At 44.0% G+C, this 24,993-nt stretch overlaps 1 protein-coding gene across 3 annotated transcripts in view; it reads right to left on the bottom strand.

The window, feature by feature from the left end:
- Window positions 1-4,814: 4,814 nt before the first annotated feature.
- GANC (glucosidase alpha, neutral C) overlaps window positions 4,815-24,993 on the bottom strand; it is a 36,908-nt gene continuing 16,729 nt past the window's right edge. For all 3 annotated transcript variants that reach the window (XM_075283018.1, XM_075283019.1, XM_075283017.1), the window contains exons 11-25: window positions 22,636-22,789; window positions 22,323-22,558; window positions 20,927-21,053; window positions 19,105-19,184; window positions 17,150-17,293; window positions 16,458-16,554; window positions 15,716-15,817; window positions 15,032-15,275; window positions 12,392-12,456; window positions 10,428-10,504; window positions 8,956-9,030; window positions 8,235-8,348; window positions 6,360-6,472; window positions 6,148-6,251; window positions 4,815-5,679 (exon numbers count right to left, since the gene is read on the bottom strand). In XM_075283018.1, coding sequence (XP_075139119.1) covers window positions 5,570-5,679; window positions 6,148-6,251; window positions 6,360-6,472; window positions 8,235-8,348; window positions 8,956-9,030; window positions 10,428-10,504; window positions 12,392-12,456; window positions 15,032-15,275; window positions 15,716-15,817; window positions 16,458-16,554; window positions 17,150-17,293; window positions 19,105-19,184; window positions 20,927-21,053; window positions 22,323-22,558; window positions 22,636-22,789 — 1,842 coding nt within the window. In that variant the 3' untranslated portion in view covers window positions 4,815-5,569. The remainder of the gene's footprint in view (window positions 5,680-6,147; window positions 6,252-6,359; window positions 6,473-8,234; window positions 8,349-8,955; window positions 9,031-10,427; window positions 10,505-12,391; window positions 12,457-15,031; window positions 15,276-15,715; window positions 15,818-16,457; window positions 16,555-17,149; window positions 17,294-19,104; window positions 19,185-20,926; window positions 21,054-22,322; window positions 22,559-22,635; window positions 22,790-24,993) is intronic.

Raw genomic sequence — 24,993 nt, forward strand, 5'->3', positions numbered from 1 at the left:
CATACAATGTCCTGCACTGCATAGCATGTTGGTGCTTCATAAAGGACACCGTGTTTATGCAAGGTTTGACTTCACCACAGTAAACTTTGCAGTTATAAAGCTTTTACTTTTTGACAGACAAGCAATTTATTGTTCGGGGACGGCCAATGACGCATGCTACTTGTACAAACTGAGTGACCATTCTGTCTTTCCACACGATGGCGTCTTTTTTGTCTAAACTGTGAGGACAATCACAACCTAGAGATGAGCGAACACTGTTCGAATCAGCCGATCCGAACAGCACGCTCCCATAGAAATGAATGGAAGTACCTGTGACGCCGGCCGGACGCCGGCAAAGTCAGCGTCACAGGTGCTTCCATTCATTTCTATGGGAGCGTGCTGTTCGGATCGGCTGATCCGAACAGTGTTCACTCGTTTCTAATTTACAGTATTTGACATAATTCTATAGAGATTATTGTGGTGAAATAGGGGTTTCAATTGCGGACACATTATATTCAATGTGGCCTCTTACACCACCGGATATTTTATCCCTGGTGTGGCCGGGCCGCAACCGTGGTCCGCAATTTATAGAACATGTAATGGCCGTGAATTGCGGCACTGCACGGACTCGCCCATACAACTCTATGGGCAAGTGCAGCAGGACATGGACATCTGTGAAGCCTATGTTGCCTTTGCCTATGATCAGCAACTTGCGGACCGTACATTCAATACAGTCGTGTAAGACCAGCCTAAGTTCTAAAATAGCACTCTACCTGTGAAGAATGAAGTGGGCAGTCCCGGTCTGAGGAGTTTTGCAGGAATCTTCAAAGGTAAAGACTGTCTTTTAAAATTAAAAGAGTGAAACAATTTTCTGACTGCTGCACCTGACTGCATTCCTGTATGTTAGATATGGGATAGATAGAGAAAGGTTGTGCGAAAAGAACTTTTCAGTGTGTCATTTTATTTGGTTTTATAGCATGAACCTATGATTTTTTACTGCATAATTGGCCTACAAAGAGAATTATGGAGCAAGTCTGAATGGAGGCCAATGAGGGCTAGGATGGGTCATGTACAAGTTCTCCAAACCTCTAGCTCAGCAGTCTCTGTACTTCAGCCTCTCTCCTCATTTCTCAGACACTGGGCAGAAACTTACCCTGCAGCAAATTCCACTCACCTTTCCTGAGGTTAAGGGTGATAACCTTTGAGCTTTAGACTCTAAACACCAATTTAGCTAGTGCAAAACTTGTTGCGGCAACAAGAATCCTCTTGAGGGAAGAAAAGCATTACAAGAGCTTTTATAAAGGTCAGTCATTGCTGGATCGGCAGGTCTAGTTCACAGTTGGCTTCAAGGAATATGTTGGGGTTGAGGTCATTGCTCTGATTCTATGTAGGCCATGTTACTTCTACCAACACAGACTCACTACTATGTCTTTGCAGATCTGACTTGTAGGTTTAGACACAGTTGTGGTGCAACAGGAAACGGCCCTACAATTTGGGAGGTATACAATTGTCTACAAAAATTTTATACGCAGTCCAGTTACATTAGTGACCACCTGTCAAAATCCAGAATAACCACCTTTGGAAGAGCGGACCGCTGCGAGACGTGCAGGAAGAGAGGGGATGATGTGATGATGTCACTGGGATGTTGAGCCATGCCAACTCCAGTGCCGTGGCCATCTGTGCTAGGTTACGCGGTTGAGCATCCATGGCGCCAACAACCCGATCAAGGTGGTCCCACAGATTCTCGATTGGGTTCAAATCCGGGGAATTTGCTGGCCAAGGGAGTACGGTAAACTCATCCTGGTGCTCCTCGAACCACGCACGTATACTGCGAGCTTTATGACATATCGCATTGTCCTGCTGGTAGATGCCATTATCCTGAGGAAAAACAATTCTCATGTAGGGGTGAACATGGTCCGCAAGGATAGCTGCATACTTGTGTTGATCCATCGTGCCTTCCACAATGATAAGTGTACCCAGATGACTGATGACACGTGCCTTCTGCCATTGGTTATTTAACGTTGACGCTAAAAGTAGGCGGTGATCACATTAATAGGACTGGACTGTGTATGTTTTAGCATAAAAATTACCCTTCACTGTAAATAGAGGGCATAGCCCAAACCCTGAAAGGGCATTATGCAATGCAAGATATTGTCAGTAGGGCCCCTTCACACAGCGTAAGCGAGTCGCTCATTTAGACACGTATACACGTGTCCGAGTGCGGCGCATCAAAACAGAGCCCATTGATTTTAATGGGAAGCGCGCGTATATGCCGATATATGCGCGCTTCCCATTGAAATCAATGGGCTGTTTTGAAGCGCCATGCTCGGACACGTGTATACGTGTCTAAATGAGCGGCGCGCTTACGCCGTGTGAAGGGGCCCTAAACTATATGCGTTCTGGTAGGTAGTGTTCTCTGGCCATCTGTCAACTCCACATCATCCACAGACCTGCAATAGGCTAAGGCCCCATGTGGCAAGCCGCAGCCAAAAAATACTGCAGAAAAGACCAGAAAATGATCAATGATTTTTTTTATTGTATTATACCGAATTCATCGCCCTAGCCCGTATACCCCTATACTTTATATATCTGCATATAACCCTAATCTGAGTGAGGATTAGCACAGGAAGAACACAAGGAAGTAGAAGTGCAAACTGACTGTACTTTCCCAGCAGGAAAAGGAATTGATATTTCTGTCAATCACAGAAAAAGCTGCTAAGCAAGAAAGACAAACAGTGAGGAGTCGAGTGTTTAGCGAGGTGTCTAATATAAGTTCCCTATTGAGGTTACAGTCCTATTACTAACAAAAAAATAAATCAGGTTCTTGGAAAGGGAAATCCCAGGTCACATAAATTAAAGCGAACCCATCACCATGTCTGCAAAGCCCAACAACATGCATCATCTGATAGGCGGCCATATTAATGCAGGCAGTATTTGCAGAGGGGGGATATTTGAGTGGGAGTGAGCCTGAATTGGGGAAGATAAATGAGGGAGCAGCCACAACACACTTCCTCCCTCCAGTTAATAACACCTCTGATGTACCCTGATATGCATTTTTAGGAGGGGAAACAAGTCAGGTGTAATATAGTTTTTATGTGGCGTAATGAAGGCTGGCTAAGGGCTAGTTCACACGGGGCGCGGGATGGTGTATTTTGGTTCTGATTTTGATGCGGGAAGCCATGTCAGAATAGGACCAAAATGCACCTGCCGAGGCTTCCGACAGTCGCGGCTTCCCACTCCAAAGTAGGCCCAAATGAATGGGCCTAGTCCGGAGGGTGCTGCGGCGAGGCGGACACCGGGGCTGAATCAGCTCCAGAATCCGCCTGAAGAAAGGGCAGCTCGCTTCTTTTTTCCGTGAGCAGGAACATACCATTCACGGAAAAAAGGAAGCTAGCGGTCTCCATAGACCTCTATTGTGAAGGGGCGGATTCTGACGTGGATTCAGCGCCAAAATCCGCCCCCTCTTGCCCCGTGTGAACGAGCCCCTAGACTCTTATATGTCGAGGTGCACATGCTCCACATACGTACCCGAACATTATCCATCCAGCCTTGATTTTTATTTGCCTGAAATAGAAAACTTATGTGGCGGACATAACCCAAGTTTTTATAGAATCTAATAAAAGTTGACACTTTATTTAGTGTTTAGCCAGGCATATCTGTTTGCCGTACTCCAATATAATATATTTCAAATACAAACCTTATATACCGTTTGCAGTATTTAGTATCTGATAGGCGCTGTCACCTTCACCGTTTTGATGCTTTATTTATCCAAATCAGTTCAGCCATTCCAAAGTTATAAGCTCTGTTAGGGTTGATGCAAATTAGTGTATAGTGTGTGCCATATATCATACAGTTTTACTGCCCACTTGACTGATATGGTATCAGATTATGTATGTTATTGGGAAGTGATAACCTGAATGGGGCTGACCCCTAACGCACATACTTGAAGGCACTCAATTCACTTTTATAGAACAGCAGTAGCTCTCATAGCAGTGAATGGAGCGCTGACAAGCTTGCGTGCCACTGCTTCCTTCATATGGGGCACTGTGGACACCCATTCTCCTAATTGATGAGGATCCCTATGGTTTAACCCACAAACAAACACTGTAGATAGGGGCTAAGCATACATAGTGGAAAATCCCCATTATTGGATGCATACGAACCATGCCACCACTATGTGTTTATGACTTCTTCTCAGGTCAAAGGGTGTCTAAGGCAAGGTTCCCAGTTTTCTGCCCAAGATTCCTATTTTCCTGTGTTGCAACCTTCTGACTTTTTATTTGTCTTTGTCCCTGCCTGCTGTTCTGTACCCTGCTTTATACACGTCTGACCTTGGCTAGTTCCTGACTGCACCTGTGCTGCTTTCCCTGACAGCCTGCTTGTTCTTGGCTGCCTGTACAAACTCTGCCCACATTGACCTTTGTCTTGGACCCAGACTACTTTCTTGCATGACCCTGGTTCTTTGCACCAGCGTCTCTTGGCCTGCTTGGCCAGCCGCTACCAGCAACCTGGTGGTCGTCCCATAGTGAAGTCCAGATCCCTGTATAGAGGAGGCTATTTAGGCATTGTCCTTAGGAGTGGCCCAAAGATAACCTAGTTTGGTAGCACAGTTTATCCACACTGTTACATTTACAATGGCCCATGCTCGTGGGGGGTCACTCTACACTGAAATGAATGGGACACAAACCTCCAAGGACTCATATTAGTATCGCTTCAAACTTTATTAAAATTACAAAATTCAAAATACACCTAAATTAATATCTAACACCAATTTTCTAGTATATGTCCATATATATTTTTCTTTTTACAAGGGAAATTATAAAATGGAACTTGATTACATTGACAGCAAATGTGTGATTTTTTAATTTTATTATTTTAACTAACATTATTTTTAGTTCCTGTAATATATTGGAGTATTTTTGTATTTCAGTACATTACAGTTCATGTATATAAAATGTGCTTGCTTCCATTAGAGAATTCTGCATGTATATGTCCTAAAGGCATCACCCAAAACTATAGTTTGCATTAGTCTCTCACCTGTACAGCCAAGGTACAAGGGGGGTTAGGGAGACAAAAAAACCTCTAGAGCGGTTACTGCTCATGATTAGATGACTTCTGTCTAAAATAAAAGCTCACATTCATCCTCCCTGATGATAAACTTATAGTTTCTTAACTTATAAGTCACACTATCTTCCCAGCAGGAAGAGATGGTACTAGCTCTAGCTACTCGTGTGATGCTGTGCTGAGGCATCATGGGATTTATAATAAAGCATAGGGGAAAGGAAAGCAAGTGAAATCTGAAAATCGAGATGGAGTCTGATCATGACCAGACAAAGAACTGAACTGCAAAGAAATAAGTACCATATATTAAACTGCAGGTACCTGAGGACATGAAAGATCCTTTTTAACTCTTTAAGTGAAAGCTAATTTTTGGTATTGCAGCATAAAGGGTGCAGAAAACAATCCTTAACTCTGGTTAATGCCCCAAATCAAAGAAAAAAAAATCAACTGCATTAAAATAATCTGATAAAATCTACGATTTGGCATCTACCAAAAATTCCAGCAGCAAAACAGGAGGAAATCTTAGACATTATTTGATGTGAATCTCCCAGTCCACAGCGACCCCTAAGGAAAGATTCTCCAGGCTCAGGACACTGAGGTATTTGTTGTAGTTATAGTTCAGCTTTCTCTTCTCTCCTCCTGTAGTGATATATAAGAGAACATTGAAACTAATAAGGTGATCACTACTGAAGTTTTTCTACAATAATGGGAACTTTTAACCCCTTAAAGGAGTTGTCCAGGCAAAACTTTTGAAGTTTAAATCTGCTGGGGGCAGTGAAAAAAAAAAGCATACTCGTCTGTCCCCAACGACGGCCGTGTCGTTCTGCGCCTCCATGTTTGTCTGCTCTCCTGGGTCTCTTCCGGCGTTGTGCTGAAGCTGCCAATTGGCCTCAACAGTCACGTGACCGCTGAGGCCAATCAGTGGCCTCAGCAAGAGGATCGGTGATGTCACAGGTAGTGACATTCAGACCCTTTGCTGATTGTATAACTTGTTATTTATTGATCTATACTCCTGCTCATTCTATGCTTAGGAGTCCAGTGGGTGGTTCTACTTAGTACTGAATAGGACCGCCTACGGGACTCCATGTAAGGAACCATATATCTTACCAGCTTGATGTACAATGATTTCAGATGGTGTTTTCTTTAAGCCCATTATATGAATGCTTTCCAGCGTGGATTTCGCAGGGTAACAACCTAGTTTGTCAGCAGAACTAAAATGACAAGCAAAAAAACATACAAAATTAGAGAAGACCTTTTGTTGGAGATATTTTAGTTAAACAGGCAGCTGGAAATACTGACAAGGTTATTCATTCTCTTACCTTGAATACAAAACATTTCTTTTAAAAGTGAATCTTCTGTAGGTGAACATGTGCTCATGGAGGTACAGGAATGAATGGCCGTCATCTATGTAGACTTCTCCTACAGCTGTGCCCTGTAAATAAATACAAGCAACACCTTAAGGCTAAAGCCCAGGGGCGTAACTACCAGGGTAGTAGTGGTAGCGGCTGCCACAGGGCTCAGGACATTAGGGCGCCCGGCGACAGCCATTAAGTTTTTTTTTTTTTCAATAGGCCATTACTGGCTGGAGTTACTCCAGCCGGTAATGGGACCAACTTACCTACCGATCCTGGCAGAGGCGGGGATCGGTAAGTGACGCCACGGCCTCAAAAGCACTATTATACTCGGGGGTCTTTTCGGACCCCCGAGTATAATGAACAGAGACCCAGGAGAGGTAAGGGAACATAAAAAACACTGTTACTTACCTCTAGGCTTCGGGCCTACTTGCTTGACATTGCTGACGTCACATGACTGGAATCTGCGTCCATATGCATTGCGACGCAGGCCCCCTGGTCACACGAAATCCTAGATGTCATTGAAGATGGCTGACAGCAGCGGAGAGTGCAGCAGAGCCAGGGATAGGTAAGTAACAGTGTTTTTTTTAAATGTTTTTATCCCCCCTGGGTCTCCGATTATTATATTCTGGGGTCTGAAAAGACCCCAGAGTATAATAATTGTTCTTGGGTGTCCACAATGAAGCATAATACTGTATGCAGAGGCCACTATGGGGCATAATACTGTGTGCAGGGGCCACTATGGGGCATAATACTGTGTGCAGGAGTCACTATGGGGCATAATACTGTGTGCACGGGCCACTATGGGGCATAATAGTGTGTGCAGGGGCCACTATGGGACATAATACTATGTGCCGGGGCCACTATGGAGCATAATACTGTGTGCAGGGGTCACTATGGGACATAATACTGTGTGCAGGGGTCACTATGGAGCATAATACTGTGTGCAGGGGTCACTATGTGGCATAATACTGTGTGCAGGGGCCACTATGGGGCATAATACTGTGTGCAGGGGTCACTATGGAGCATAATACTATGTGCAGGGGCCACTATGGGACATAATACTGTGTGCAGGGGCCACTATGGGGCATAATACTATGTGCAGGGGTCACTATGGGGCATAATACTGTGTGCAGGGGTCACTATGGGGGATAATACTGTGTGCAGGGGCCACTATGGAGGATAATACTGTGTGCAGGGGACACTATGGGGCATAATACTGTGTACAGGGGCCACTATGGGACATAATACTGTGTGCAGGGGCCACAATGGAGCATAATACTGTGTGCAGGGGCCACTATGGGGCATAATACTGTGTGCAGGGGTCACTATGGGGCATAATACTGTATACAGAGGCCACTATGGGGCATAATACTGTGTGCAAAGGCCACTATGGGACATAATTCTGTGTGCAGGGGGCACTATGGGGCAAAATACTGTGTGCAGGGGCCAGTATGGGGTATAATAGTGTGCGCAGAAATGCGGGGGGTGGGGGTCGGTTGGTTGAGGTCTTTGGTGTCAGTCGGGGGGCCCCATGTCACAAGTTCGCCACCGGGCCGCGCCATTCCTAGTTACACCACTGCTAAAGCCTCACATTACAGAAAAATACATGGCGTGTTCCAGTATCAGCACAGTGAATGAGACTCTGGCTAATCCCATCCACACATAGTGGACAAAAAAACAGTTGTGGAAAAGCTGCTTTTTGAAACACAGAAAATGCTCTGTGGAAATAAAGAATGGGCAAGTTAAAATTCTCCATGCCGATGGCATGCAGACATGAATAATGCACAAACAATTGCCCAACTCTATAAAGTCATTCTCACTGAAAATAAAGGTATTCACCTTACGATCTAGTGCTATACGGAGCTCATATGGAGAACTAGCCATCCAGCCTGTTGACTTGCCAGTTCTTGTATACATAGGAATAATAGATCCTCCACGTTGGTAAACTGGAATCTGTATGGGAGAAATCTCAGAGAATCATTACACTACCTAGTAACGGCAGCCTGGCTTACAATGTCTGGGCTTTGGAAGTCGCATACTCCAGGAAAACCTGGAAAGTAAGGATGGCTTCACATACGGGAAGATTAATCAAATGGTTTTTGTTAATAAAAAAATTACCGTACATCATTTGTACCTAAACAGTGAAGAAAGAGGTTATAGTCTTCGTAAAAGGGCCGTACCCGGATGTTAGACCCCACTGATCTCTTATTGCAGATAGGACATCAAGAAAAATGAGTCGGACAACCCCTTTAAACCTGTGTCCAATCTGGTCTTAGAGTCCATTGGGTGGTCCAACTCAGAGATAGACAGCCTCCACTGTAAGAACATGTATATAGCAATAGCGGTCACTCACTGAGTAGGACTGAGGAAGGACTTCTAGGAATAGAATGAGCAGAGGAATACAATGCAAGTTCTACTGAAGCTTTTCCCATAAAACTGTACATCAGTGTGATCAGCTCCTCCTGACAAACTGGATGACAGGTTTTCTTAAAGTCATAGGACAAAAATTGTGCAGAATACACATTAGGGACATGCAGAAATATGACCACTCTCCTCTCACCTCCTTTAATGTGACGTCCACTTTTTGTTTGTGGGAACTACCGACACAAGTGAATTTTCGAAAGTCATACCAGCACTATAAAAGAAAGATAGTTATTGGGCTGAAGAGAATACATTCATAAAGTTTGCAAACATTAGTAGTGTCTAAGCAGGCAAAACCACCCTTGAACTACACGGACTAGTTGACCAAAGCAAAAAGTTCTTTTTTCCCAGGAGCGGTCTGTTCCGGCTCCTGGAACAAAGAAGCGACATGCTCATTCTTCAGGCGGATTCGCCTTGCAACATCCGCCTGAAGACACTCCCTCCTCCCAAATAGGCCCATTCATTTGAGCCAAATCCGGAGCGGAGTGAACAGACTGGATGCCGGAGCACTGCACTAGCATCCAGTCGCAGCTATCGTTTTTTTGGTCCGGAAACTGAGGAGGCCTCCGCCCCAAATTCTGGTCCAAAAAACCCTGTGTGAACCCGGCCTTAGTGGCTTCCTCTGCAGGTTAAAAAAATTCAGACAAAATACTGCAGCATGCTGGGCTGACTATACACAGTATAATGCTATTTAGTGTCCCCTATACACAGTATAGTACTCCATTAATGCCTCCCAACAGAATGATACCCCATTAGTATCCCCACACAATATGATACCTCACAGTTGAACTCTCCGCAGTGAAACCAGTTTTTTAAAACTGGACACAGAGTACTGCATGTCTGACTCTGTGCCCGGTTTAAAAAAACGGTTTCGCTGCGGAGAGCTCAAAACGCTCACAGGCGCTCACAGCCGTACACTTTTCAAACCCATTCAAATGAATGGGTTTGAAAGATGCCGGCAGGTTTCCGTCTCCTGCCCCCCGGTTTCGTGCAGGAAACGGAAACCTGCAGAACGAAGACCGGGCGCAGATGTGAACGAGCCCTGACTTGGAATAAAAAAAAAAAACCACTGCAACATTTGGAACAAAAAACACAACATGAGTCCTTAGCTTTATAAAGGAAAGAACATGTACATACCCAAAAACATGTTTATATGTAAATCCTGAAAAATGACCATTGACAGATTATCTTTGGAACAGGTCAGCAATAACAGATCAATGGATCTCCGACAACTGAACCCCCTCCAATTAGCTGATATCAACAGCCATGGCTGCCATAACTACACAGTGTACAGACCCAGCAGCAGACAGCTCCGGTGGGTATTGGCCTTTACTGATTAAGGTAGATCAGCTCCCATTGAAGTGAATGGAAGCTGTCATGACCCAGCATGGCCGCTATGCAGTGCACAGAGCTGTGTGTTTCTGGCTCTGTACACTGTGTAGTTCCAATAACTGATGATATTAACTAATGGGGTGTCTAATGGTAAGAGTGTCTGATGCCCATCAATCTTGATGATCTATCTTCATCTGAAGCCTGAAAAGCTTTAGGTAGACAGACAGCATGACCACTTATTATATACAGTCAAATTATTATTCATTTTAAGTACTATACCTCTCCATGGCCAGGAAAGAGCACATCAATGGAAGTGACTTCAGGGTCTAAAACTGGAGCAACTAATAAGGCATCTCCTAGGAACAAGAATATAACCATTATAATGGTGGCAGCCATACCCTTTAGAAAGTTCCACCTGACTCTACCATAAATATGACAAGCTAAGTATATTTTCTCAATGGTTTATCTCCCATGGGGACTGGGAACGTTAAAAATCCATAAATCTGATAGTAGAGTTGGGAAATCTATACATACACTAGATAGTAGAATGGCGCAATCCTAGCAGGACAGATTGTAAAGTCTTGACTAACTGCAAGATCAATTGAGGTGTGTCACTATGTATAGAGATATGCATGAGGTTATCTGACCCTTGTCAAAAGCTCTAACATGTCTGAGGTTCACATCATCAACAGAAAGGGGGCGGTGGGGATTGCATTTAGAAGCATTTGTATTTTTTTGTGGAGGTTGTTATGATCTATAAATATTTTAAAAAATTTCTACTTTCTGTCATGGGTCAGTCATGACAACCTACTGGATTAGCATACAGAAGCCCCCATGGTTTTCCAGATGAGTAAGGACAATGTAAGTATAAGCTATAGTTAAAGAAGTTGTCACGTGTAGACAATCCCTAGCGGGAAGTCCCATGTCTGAGAGCGAACGTTTTTTTGCAAGTTTAGGCTGCGGGTTGTTGAGCTAAAGTCAGTAGTGAATTTAACAGAAGGGAGAAGTATAAGGGCTCGTTCACACAGGGCAAAAGGGGGCGGATTTTGACGCAGAATCCACCTCAGAATCGGCCCCCTCACAATAGAGGTCTATGTAGAGCAGTAGCGTCCTTTTTTCCGTCAGCAGTATGTTCCTGCTCAGGGAAAAAAGAAGCGAGCTGCCCTTTCATCAGGCGGATTCCGCGGCTGATTCAGCCCCGGCGTCCACCTCACGACAGCACCCTCCGAACTAGGCCCATTCATTTGGGCCTACACCGGAGCGGAAAGCCGCGACTGTCAGAAGTCGTGGCAGGCGCATTTTGGTCCTATTCTGACGCGGCTTTCTGCATCAAAATCAGGACCAAAATACGTGGTCCCTAACCCCGTGTGAACAGGGCCTAAGAGCCTCCTTTATTTTCTCATTCCTGTTGAAGCCACTCTTCGCTTCAGCTTAAAAAAATCCACAGCAAAATTGGCAAAAAAAAAATAAATCAGCTTTTTCACAACGTGGGGCCTCAGCCTTCATCTGCATTTACAGAGAACCCCTCAACTCTCAGGACATCTCTGATTTAGTAGATAATAGTATATTGCATAAAATTACAATAAAACAAAAAATTACAATAAAAATACAATTCTTTGTGTTCTATGTTGTGTTGCCCTGTTATTCTATCAATAATTTTTTTTTTTATGTAGATTGTGAGCCCCATATAGGGATCACAATGTACATTTATTTCCCTATCAGTATGTCTTTGTAGAATGGGAGGAAATCCACACAAACATGGACAGAACATACAAACTCCTTGCAGATGTTGTTCCTGGCGGGATTCAAACCCAGGACTCCAGCACGGCAAGGCTACAGTGCTAACCACTGAGCCACCGTGTTGCCCCTATTCTATCAATAAATTGACAGGTGGGTGTTACTATTTGGAGGCGTTACCCTACACAGTTTGATACTGTCCAATCAGTACTGACATTACTAGGCTGTGTAGAGATACACCCCTTATCAAGGGGAATGGTAGCATCCAGTCATCAATTTATTTGTTAATTTCTAGCAGGACGGCACAATGTAGAGTGATAAGAGAAGATGTTCCAAAATTGTAATTTTATGGGGATTAATAGTATTTCCTAAAACAGACAGAGGAGACAGATCCTCTAACTAGGGATTATTGATGTACGGTTACATTTGCATCCAGTATCCGCTGCTACTAAAGTTTCCATTAGCTGGTAGTGAATAATGCAGCATTGACTTCATAGGTATCTCACCTAGCATGTACTCCTGATCTACCCCGAAAGCGTCCAGATACTTGGGAAATACAACCCACAAAGGCCTGTTTGTTAAACAAGAAAAGAAAAATGAATAATTTATTATAGAAATAATTAATAATAATAATACATTTTATTTATATAGCGCCAACATATTCCGCAGTGCTGTACAATTTGTAGGGTACAAATACAGACAGAAAGATACATTACAAAGAAAGTCATTTCACACAATGGGACTGAGGGCCCTGCTCGCAAGAGCTTACAATCTATTGCATTGGGAGTTGTTGTCAATGTAACTCTGTACTAGGACTGTGGCGTCAGAGTCGGGACCAAATTTTTGGTGGAATCGAAGTTAGAAATAAAGTTATCTACTCCAACTCTGGCTTCACAATAAAATAATTGCTTAATTTTAATTAACTGATATCATTTCTAACATTGTATAATTAATTAGATACACAGTTTGTTACATACCATAATTACTTTCATAGGAATCAATCACCAGTTTTTTTAATGTATTGGAGGAGCTTTACTGCTTCTGTCTTACCGTGGCTGTCAGCCATTGTTAGGCTGAGTTCACATGGGGTATGTTGATCAGGATTTTGAGGCCGTGTCCTCCTCAAAATCCTGACCCTAAAGACGGCTCCCATTGAAATCAATGGGAGCTCGTCAGTTCTTTTTCTGGGAACCGTTTGTTCCGGCTACTGGAAAAAAGAATGGACATGCTCATTCAACAGGCCGAGTTGCCTCGCAAATCCGCCTGAAGACACTCCCTCCTCCCGACTAGGCCCATTCATTTAGGCCTAATCCGGAGCGAAGTGCACAACTGGATGCCGATGCACTGCACCAGAATCTAGTCACAGCTACCCATATTTTGGACCGGAACCTCACGCCGCAAAATCACGGCTGCAAAATAACGCGGCGTATACGATCCGAACTCCCATTGAAATGAATGGGAGCATTTTGAGCGCGTCATCTGCCGACACGTGTATACGTGCCAGATTGCGCTCCACTTTCCTCCGTGTGAACTAACCCTTAATGTGGTGTGGCAAGTTGAGACAGTAGTGTACACCTACTTTATGGCTCTACAGCAAGGTAGACACAATTATGCCACATCATTGGTCTTGTCCATGTAAACCAATATTTTGCACCAAAATGGTCACAGGTCAATAATAAATTTGCTGTTATTTCGGCACACAATAAGAGTTCAACATGGTGCATGCCGCATTATAGCTTAATTTACTTTTGCATTTTGTTTTTACGGTAGATATGCCCCACTGAGTATTTGGCCAAAAGTATGTGGGCGATTGATCACTACACCTATCTGAAACTACTGGGCATCCAATTCCATAACAATGGGCATTAATATGAAGTCAGAGCAGCTTTTACATGTGTGACAGACTGCTCTCTTCTGGAAAGGCTTTCCCCCTGATTCTGAAGTGTGTTGGTGGGAATTCCACACCTACTGTCATAGCGAGACCTTGCCAACTTCATGCAAACATTCACAGTGCCCGCAAAACATGCTAAAAATCTGTTTCAGGTTGATTGTACACATCCAGAAATTTTAGTTGCAAATTTTGTTGTGTTTTCGAGCTAAAGCCAAATATAAAGGAAGCCTTTTAGGGCTAGTTCACACGGAGTGCCGCGTGTACACATTGCGATGGGATGCCGGTACAGTGCACTGGCATCCTGTCGCGGCATTCTGCAATGGATAAGGCCCAAATGAATGGGCCGGAACCTCGCGCCGCGGACGCCACGGCTTATTCAGCTGCGGAATCTGCGGCAAGATAGGGCAGCTCGCTTCTTTTTTCCACTACTAGCTAACAAAAAAAGAAGCAAGCGTCTCCCATTGAAGTCAATGGGAGCAGCGGATTCTGCGTCAAAATCCGCTGCCAACTTTCCCGTGTGAAATAGCCTTTATATTTCTCCCTTCAACTAAAGTTAAAAAAAACCTGCAACATAAAAGTTACTTTCCTAGTATGTGTAGCCTCAGCCTAAGACCTGATAAGTATAACAATATCTGCTTAACGAAGACCTTTCACATGCTCTGGCTCCCATGTTATTATATACCGCTAGAGAGCTGACAGTAAACGGAGTTCATCACAGTGTCAGTTTTCCCAATGTGTGCTTGGGTGCAGGAGATATCTAACAGCACCACTATCTCTCCACTGTCAGAAGGGCGGGCCTTACCACCTAGAATCATCATTGGGCAGTATGAAACGTTCCCCCAAAGAATACTCTTCCATAGCATTGTACTGTCAGAGGGGGAGTTCCTTACTGCCCAGTGATGATGCTGAGCATAAAGGCCTGCTCTTCTGACAGTCAAGGGATATTGGTGCCAAAAGTAATGGCGCCTATATCTCCGTCACCCAAGTGCATCCCGTCAAAGCTAACAGTATGCTGAATTCAATGCACTGTCAACTTTTCAGTAGTATATAAAACTTTAAGTTATCAAAAACATAGTGTTGGGGAAAACAATTGGCAAAGTGAATGTGATTTAATTTAATCTCATTCATATATGGTGGGAGAAAAAAGCTATGAAAAAGTTGTGTTTTCAAAAACGGTGCATGTTTGAGAAATGTGGCATGTTCATTTTAGCTAAAAAGATTGAGAAGAAGAAAATAAGAGATAAAATCCCCCCACCTCATGACTGGCTCCGCACATTTGTGTGAACGATAGAAGAGCAGGTACCAAAAAGGAAGCAGAGCATAGCGTTCCTTTATCACGCTCCGGATTATAGATGTGTTCTCTTCACCAAATAGCCAAGGTTCTCTGCGTTGTGTGCCCTGCATCGCATGAGCTCGGAAAAAAGGTTGGAAAGACCCAGCCTGGTACCATCGGACAAGCAGCTCAGGGTAAGGATCCCCAACAAAGCCCCCGACATCAGCTGAAATATTTGAAAAAAAAAAACATCTTGTCAACCTCTTTCTATTGCTGATGTCTAGTCCTTTCTATTCATTCAGTGAGAATAAAAGGAGGTCCCATCATCAAAACAAAAATTATTTAAGAGATTCACAAGCAAAAGGTCTTAGGGTAAGTTCACGCAGGGTTTTTTGGACCGGAACCTGAGTCGGAGTCCACCTCAGGTTCTGGTCCAAAATATGGGTAGCTGCAACTGGATGCCGATGCACTGCACCGACATCCAGTCGCACACTCTACTCCAGATTAGGCCCAAATGAATGGCCTAGTCAGGAGGGAGTGTCTTCTGGTGGATGTTGCGAGGCGACTTCGCCTGAAAGAATGAGCATGTCGGTTTTTTTTTCCGGGAGCCGGGACAAACGGCTCCCAGGAAAGAAAAACTGACCGGCTCCCATTGATTTCAATTACCTCCACAGAAGGATATCCCGGCCACGCTGAGAGTGAGCAACATTGGGACAGAAATTTTAAGATACTCCCATTCTGCTTTATTATCACCAGTCCACACAGCACCTAAAGTGAAAAAAAAAAAACAGAAATTGATAATTCTGGTGAATTTATGCTAATTTTTTTGCCACTTATTGCCCATCAATATCAGATCGGTGGGGATCCAACTCTCGGCACCGGTGGCAATCACTTGCACTACAGCCTTTTTGGTGCTCACTTGTAAAACGCCATCTGTCTGTAGTGGCTGTGAGAGGTATTACAGCTCCCCATTCATAGAGTCGGGAAAGTGGAATACTGTGTGTAACCAATACAGACTCTGGTGGCTTTTTGCAAGTCCCGACCGATGTGATCTCTTCAAACAGTTGATCAGCAGGGGTGCCAAAAGTTGGAATCCTTTATATCTATATATGCACACAGTAGATTATTAAAGTAAAAGGCAAATCTTGAAAAAACAGAAGAACATTCTGTTTATTAACCCCGTCCTACAACATACTATAAATGGTATAAACATGTATGTCTTTGATTACATGCCCAATTCCCCATGACAGACATGAAGGGACAGTAGGACTCTTCCCATACACATCAGAGAGACCGATCAATAATCTTATGTGTAAGGCCAAATCCATTTCCGATAAAAGTTGTAGGAATCAGCTTCGTTGTAACTTAAAACGATGACATATATTGTGGAGAAAGTTGTAAAACTCACCATAACGCTGAGACCCTGCAAAGAAAGACCGTGTCAGAACAAATGGTCTTTCCCTTCCTCCTGAACGTTGAATTAGACCCTCGGAGGTAGACATTTGCTAAGGAACAAGAAGGTTTGAAGGTAGTGAATTTTGAGCAGAGATCCTGTCAACCTCAGAGGTTGTCCAATTCCTATTTTTATTACTTACACTGCTGCTACATGGCATGTAAACATAAGAAAAGGGTACTACTCACCTCTACACGCACCTCCATTTCCACCACCAGCAGCTCCATTAGTTTATATAGAGGTTCCATTCTATTTGAGAGTCAACCCATCACACGTCTCAGTGGTGACCTCTTCACAAAAGGTTACGTGCCATTTGTGAAGAGGTCACCACTGCGACCTGTGATTGGCTGCAGCAGTCTCCTCACACAGCCCTCAGAGGTGACCTCTTTACCTGTATACGGTGAACAGAGGCATGGGAGAGGTGAGTACTTGTTTCTTATGTTTATATCCTCAACAGCAGCAGCATTAAATAATAAAATAGGAACTAGACTACGCTTTATAGGAGTTGTCCTACAATCACAAAGTATCACCTATGCACAGAATCAGTGATAAGTGTCTTGATCATTGTGGGGTCCCACAGCTGGGATCTCAATCGGTCACTAGAATGGGGTCCAATCTCCCCTGTGCAGAAGGAGCAGCACTCTTACCTGATAAAACCCATAGAGGTTATGAAGGTCTCTATGGTTCCACCCCTGATGGTGCACAGCTTCCTTTGGCATGGTCCATTCAGGTGATTCAAACACTGAGGGCTCATTCATATCATTCCAAACAAATAAGACATCAGTGGAAGTCTGAGTGGGAAAATGAAGGTATAAAACCCATTAACACATGGGTACAATCCTTAAAAACCCATACTAATACTATACTGCAAACAGCCAAATCTGCTGAAAGGCACAAAATTTCCTAGAGTTAAATCCAGATCAGTCTATGGCCACATGTACTAGTCCAATGTGGGATATAAGCAGTGGGAAATCCCACATTGGAACAGCTCTAAACCATGGGTTTAACCTTTGTGGCTATAGAGGTATTCAACCTTATGACCCCATACAGCATCCCACAGAAAAAAGCGCTGCGGGAAAAAAAGCGGCAGCAACGCATCATGGTTCTGTGCTTTGCACAGAAAGTTCACAGAGGTTTCCCCTCTTATACTAGCCCTCCTTAAATATAATAGCCCCCCCTTATAAATAATAGGTGCATGATCATAAGTAAGTGACCCCTCAGTAGTAAGTGTCCCCTTTTTCTTTTCAAAGAAACAATAATTCTTTTACTCACCTTTCCAAGCTGAGACCTTATCCTGCTGTTACATTGTGTTACAGGTGGCGCAATTCAGTGACACCATAATGCCAACTTTGCCGGGATCTTCCTGCTCTGTCATAGGCATCAATAGCACACTGATACAGTTTCAGTGGAGCAATCCCAATTCCAACCATCAGGCAGAAAATCTAATACCCGGATCTGGGGGGTCATTTTGGGGATGAAGGCTCTGGGCAATTGCTAAGTTTGCCCCCCCCAACGCTGACCCTGCCTGCCATTGACATTCAGCATGTACCTGAAAAAACCTCTGCCTGTACCCGCTGGTACCTCTCACCAGAGTCTGTCTGGTCCATGGTCCGCAGCCATCTATATCTATGACCTGGTAGTCTTCCTGCAGCAAAGACCACATACCCATGTTGAAGTAAAAGGGTAAAAAACGAGATACATAGATAATGCCCAACACCAAACTGGTTATGGCATGGCAAGTCCATGGATCCATTGCAGTTCTGTGCCCCTGGTGAAGAGCTATCAGTGCCGATACCGTAGCTCTTCACCGTCAGAAGGGTGTTTCTGGCAGGAACGCCCTTCCTCACTGTAGTGCCTATTGCGCTGTACTGTGAGAGCAGTGAGGAATGCCCTCCTCCCCTCCTGATAGTGCTCGATCCATAGACGAGTACTAAGGGGCGTTCCTCATTGCTCAGTGTCATCACTGGGCGGTAAGCAACACCCCCTCTCACAGTACAGCGCTATAGGCGCTACTATGAGGAAGGGCGTTCCTGACTGACTGTCAGAAACGCCTTTATGACGTTGAAGAGCTACGGGTACCAGCACTGATAGCTCTTCACCAGGGGCACAGAATGTGAAAGCTGACAGTGCGCTGAATTCAGCACACTGACAGCTTCCTAGCGGTATATAAAACCACATGTGCCCCAAGTGATGAAAGGTCCTCTTTAAGGACATAACAGAAGCTGAGGAATAAGATGAACCCATACTTCTTGCATAACTCCACATTTTCTAAAAAGACAAGCCAGGGATTCTCACACCTGCCATACTGCCTTACAGGACAGGGTATTATGTTTTTTTAAGTATGTACCTATACAATTTCCTTGCTTATGTATTGCCTATAACACAACCTTCAATGCAATGCTTGCTGCATGCAAAAAAACCCAACCATGCAAAAAGTTTTTAACTACATCCTGCCATTTTGTGACGACAGCTCCTATGCACATCTATGTATTCTTGCTAACATACATTTATTTGCTTTGCAAGAATAAAGAGACAGCAGTAAAGCAGTCTGTAGTCTATAAGCTTAGTGATACATACAATGGGTTTGCATCTAGTCACTCACTTTGTATTTCTGAAATGAAAACTGAGAAGAGTACCACTCCCGAACAGCAGGGTTTGTAAAATCCAGATAGCTGGAAGCACCTGGAAAAAAAAGCAGAGAAATGAATGGCTCCTTCTCTGCTATTATAAGATCAGTATAAGATGTCTGCAGTGCGGCTGCATTTTAACATTAAAGTGGCTCTCCCATGAACACAATCACTTACATATACATTTGTAGATAATGAAAAGATAACCTTATTTTGCAAACTATTTTGCAGAGTATTAAAGATTTTCTCCAACTATCTTAGTGGTGACCGTCTTTTGTCCTGATCTGTTGCCAATGGATATGACCATGAATACAGGAACTTGGACTTGTCAGAAACCTGATCATGATCTTCTTATTTTGGACAGGTTATCAGGCAGGAATGGTATATATAAGAGATAACACAATAAGGAGATCATGGATGAGTTTCTGGATTGGGATTGGTTACCCCCTGATGAAGCCCGGTCTCATATTACATATATAACCTGCCAGCTTGGACTTCTTTTATATCTGCATGGGAGACTCCATAAAAGACACACAGATTGCACCCGTGGACCCCATAGATTGTAATGAAAACCAGCAGAAACCCTGCGGACCCCATTATAGTCTATGGGGTCGGCGGATAAGCACTGTTTTAGCGGGCAGGCTCTCCTTCATTCGGGTCCCATGACGGATACAAACGATGGAGAGCAGGTACGAACTTAGCCTTATCTGTATACTTTATATATTTAATAATACTGTTGGTCTAATCATTGTTGTTGGCTTATTTTATACATTTTTGCACTTTATTTGCACATATTGTGATTAGAGTTTGTCTCCATTATTACACTACTAGCTACCAGGTTTATACCTAGACTATTAGAGGATCTACCACAAATACGTCCACCTATATACGGTACTTTTTTTCTTTGTCCCATCAGTTCGTCCTATTAGGTCTTTTTTTGTGATGATTTTTAATTGTTTTTAAAATTGTCCATAAAATTGACATATTTTTTATTTTTCCAATATATCTTGTGTTCAGCGTCTCCTGCCATGTATGCGTGCTTTCTGTCCATAGCATGGATGGATTTCTGACAAATTCCAGACCATGGAAGGTTCCTTCATTCATGGTCATATCCATTATGATTGATCGAGGAAAAACATTGTCACCACTAAGGGTGCATTCACACGATGTCATGTGGCACATAGACGCCGCGGGAGCTTTTGTGGGCCGTATACGCTCCCATTGTTTTCAATGGGAGACGGGACCGTATACGCGGCGCTATTTTGTGGCCGTCGCAAAATCACGGCCGCAAAATAGCGCCGCGTATACGGTACCGGCTCCCATTGAAAACAATGGGAACGTATAAGGCCCGCAAAAGCTCCCGCGGCGTCTATGTGCCACATTACGTGCCAAAAGACATCGTGTGAATGCAACCTAAGATGGTTAGAAAAAAAAATCTATAAAATTCTACAACTAGAAATTTCAATCGCAATCTACTATCTCAGCCATTTATTCATCAGTGAGATACCCATAGTTTTTTGTTTTTTTTTAATGTAGATTGTGAGCCCCATATAGGGATCACAACATATATTTTTTTCCTATCAGTATGACTTTGTAGAATGGGAGGAAAGCCACACAAACACGGGGAGAACATACTAACTCCTTGCAGATGTTGTTCATGGCGGGATTCGAACTCAGGACTCCAGTGCTAACCACTGAGCCACCGCGTTGCCCCTGTGAGATGCCCATAGTTTATAGAAGACCTGACAATGCCCCTTATATTTTCAGACTACATTCTGGTATGTTAATATTTCCCACCTGGCCAGCAGCTGCCTTCAAAGTCCTGTCCATGTATGTTCTTCACAAAGTAGCCCTTTTCTTTGGCTTCTGTGTACAAGATATACTTTGGATCAACTTTTATGTGAGGGTCAGAGATAACAACCAGCTGTGAATGAAAGGAAGACATATTAAATCATCAATAGAGATACATATCAGACGTAGATCATGATAGAGTTCTTTGGACTTCTAAGTCCTGTTAAGCAGAACTGCAGGTGGTTACAATATCGCGGTCATAATACAATTTAGATAGCTGTTAATTGAATTCTCATTTTGTCAATGGCTGTGCCCTAGCCACCTGTCTGCATGCACTCTTTTTGAATAAGGAGGAAAGCAGGCACTTCTAGCAGTGGCTCATCTCACCCAAGAACAAAAGGACCGGGCATATTGAAATCCAACAGTCTGATCCTTCAGTCCCTTGAATCTGTCATTACAGCAAAGTCATCACTTCCCTATACACATTAGATGTTGACAGTTGTGTAATAAGTGTCTTGTGGGCGCAAACTTTTGTCCGTGTCCCCCCCCCCAGCACTCTTCCCAGCAGTGTCCCCCAACAGTATTATATACTCACCAGTGAGCCCCCCTGCCCACAGTATTACATGCCCACCAGTGACCGCGCCCCCCCACACACACAGTATTAAATGCCAACCAGTTCGCCCCTCCCCACACACAGTATTGTATGCCCAACAGTGGCCAACCTCCAACACAGTATTACATGCCCAGCAGTCTCCCCCCACACATACAGTATTACATGTCCAGCAGTGTGTTCCCCCTCCCCTCAGTATTATATGCTCCTAGCAGCCCCGCTCCAGGGCTGTTAAATTCTAGGGTCTCCTCAGACCCCAAAGTATAATAATTGGAGGCCCATGGAAGGTGAATAAAAATAACACACACTAATACTCACCTTTCCTGGGCATCCAGGCTCCGGCTGTCTTCAGCATCTTCGGCCAGCTTCCTGATGTCCCTGCTGAGGCCTGTGATTGGTCCTCAGCAGTCACGTGGGGGCGCACTGACGTCATTACACCGCTGTGGCCTAATCACTGGCCTCAGTCACAAGACGGAAGAGCACCGGAGAGGTCGCTGAGCCCAGGAGAGGCGAGTATAATTATTTATAATCTTAAATCACCTCCCCTGGGCCAGTATGTATAGTGATCGGGGAAACAGGCTTTCCCCGACTGCTGTCATAGTTGTAAGGGGCCCCAGCCATCTCCAGCTGGCCGCAGGCCCCATACCTTTCCGGGCCAGGTTGCACTCCCTGCGACCACGATCATTACGCCCCTGGATGTTGAGCAGCTCCTGCCAAAATCATTGGGTTTATCCAACATTCATCTAAGAAAAAAAACCAAGGCCAGTCATTAATACTTGCTTGGATGCTTACCTTGCGTCTCTTCTCTCGAAGGTTCTCCTGCATCTTGACAGGGTTAGGAAATTTCTCCTTGTCCCATGTAAAGTATCTTTTTCCATCTGTATGTTCAATATCTAACCAGATGACATCATAAGGGATATCGTGATCATCAAAACCCGAATCTACAGCTTCAACATCTGCCTCATCCTCATAGTTCCAGCGACACTGGTGATATCCCAGTGAGAATAATGGAGGAAACATCTGGGTACCTGTTATGACATAGATGTGTCTTGTACAGCTGTATTTCATAGCTCAGTAATACAGTAGACATTTTAGGAATACTTGCCTGTCAGCTGGGCGTACTGTGTGAATACATCCTGAGGAGAAGGCCCCATTAACAAGAAGACGTCCACCACGCCACTCTCTGACATCCATCTAATGTCTGTATTGGGGACTGCTCTTTGTTTCTGTATATCCGCAGTAGTCAAATGCATATGAGGCTGGTGAGCAAAGAAGGTGGAAACATATAAACTTAGAAGACTGATGGCAGAAAAAAACTCCACGAGGTCCATCTAGTCGGCCCTTATATTATCACATCTTAGGATAGACATGTGTTTACCCCAGGCAGGATTATATTCACTTACTGGAGATTTCCCAACCACATCCACTGGAAGTTTGTTCCCAGCCGCAACTACTCTTTCAGTGAAATAATACATCCTGGCATTGCTTCTATAAAATATATAGTACATACAAAGGGAACACTGACATCGATGAGATGGCAGAAGTATTCGGCAGTGGTTTACCCTCCCCATTGAAAGCACATGCACAGGATGAGCCACAGGTGCATGTATATGGAAACATCAGGAGAAATAGCTGGCCATCAAACATCAATTAGGCTGCAGATATTAAAGGGGTGTTAGGACGGGCCAGGGCCTCCGCTTTGCTGCGCGGAGGTGCCCGACCTGATCCCTGAACAGTGCCGGTCACTGCTGCTTCCGGCGCTGGGGTAGGCCGGAGGCCTCTGCTTGAGTGTGCGGAGGTTCCGGTTTCTCCTTAGCGCTGGGACCGGCACTTCTGTGTTCAGGGGGTCAGTGGCGGGCCAGAGGCTATTTAGGCCTCATTCTGTGGCCCGCTGCTGGTTATTCATTTTTCCCTGCGGTATCAGCTCCCTAGCAATGAGCCTATCCTGGCTCGTCCTCCCTTTTGGATCTTGATTTGGCAACTCCGTTGACCTCCTGTACATGACCCAGCTTCCTTGACCGCTTTTGCCTCTGCCTTCTACTACCTCGTGACCTCCAGTTATCGACCCGGCTTGCTTGATCACGGATTTGCTCCTCGGGTATCTGCGTGTATTCCCTGGATAACCCTCCTTGCTCATCTACTACTCCATTCCTTCCTGCCTTCTTGGATTTCACTCTAAGGTTCCTAACAGTGGGTTATCCAAATTTTACTATTGATGGCCTATCCTTAGAGCAGGGCATCAATATTAGATCTGCAGGAGTCTCGTAGTAATGTCTACATATCATGAGCCGCGCTACTCACTCACATAGTCTTCAGTGGGATAGTGCTACAGTACATGCACCTGCTGCTACACTTTGTATGGCGAGTATGCAGCACGCTGTCTCGGTACAGCTGATCTGCGAGGATCCCCGCAGATCTAATATTGATGGCCTATCCAAAAACTCTTGTGTTAGGTGTCCATACACTTTTACCAACTATTCCTCCTAAAGCCACCTTACACATGCATGCCCAGCTTTCCGAAGAAGGAATGTGTTCACAATAGGGTAAAGGCAGTGATACGCTATAAAACACTTCTGGTAGCCGTGAGATCAAAGTTGGCAAGTTCAGTCAACTTTTCTCTTATGTGTCTGGACGCCTTTAATGAAACATCAGAGTAAGGGTCTGTTCACACAATGGCCAGTAGGATATGATGTGGAATCTCATGATGTGTTGTCTCCATGCGGTTAAGAACTCATACCAAAAGGACAGTGTAAAAATCTATGGAAAATTCTGGAATATATCAATATATGAGATATAGCAAATTTTAACCAAATGACTAAAAACAAACATGGAGTGACTTACAGAATTTATGATTTAAAGGGTTACTGAATTTCAAAATATAACTTAATTCACTTTACACAGAAATGTATTAGGACTCTAAATATACACCTTGTTTTTATCTTCCTCCTGATCTCCACCGACTGCAGTCACGAAAATTTAGTACTTAACAATGGGTTGCCATGGCAGCATTAACAGACTACTGTGCTTTATAGTGGTGAGCACATACCAGGAAACGTATGCATCACTGACTTTGTGGCTATAAACTTACCAACTAGTTAATAATGTCAGTTGTGACACCAGTGTGAACTATGCGCTATTCTATTCTATTTACCCTATAACTGCAGCAGCCAAGGGGTCAGGAGATGGCGAGAAAATGTGATTATTAGCCGTCAGAGTAACCATAAACACATAAAACAAATGAAAAAAAACAAATACTTACACTATGTGATAAAAGTATCCAGACACCTGGCTGAAAATGACTTACAAGTTGGTGGCGCCCTCCATCGGTAATGGAGGGGGCTTCTTGCACCCCTTGTTGTTTTGTGTGGCACTATCACAGCACAGGCCTACATTGATGTTTTAAACACCTTCTTGCTTCCCACTGTTGAAGAGCAATTCGGGGATGGCGATTGCATCTTTCAAC

Source organism: Leptodactylus fuscus, chromosome 7 (genome assembly GCF_031893055.1).
Source record: "Leptodactylus fuscus isolate aLepFus1 chromosome 7, aLepFus1.hap2, whole genome shotgun sequence".
NCBI lineage: Eukaryota > Metazoa > Chordata > Amphibia > Anura > Leptodactylidae > Leptodactylus > Leptodactylus fuscus.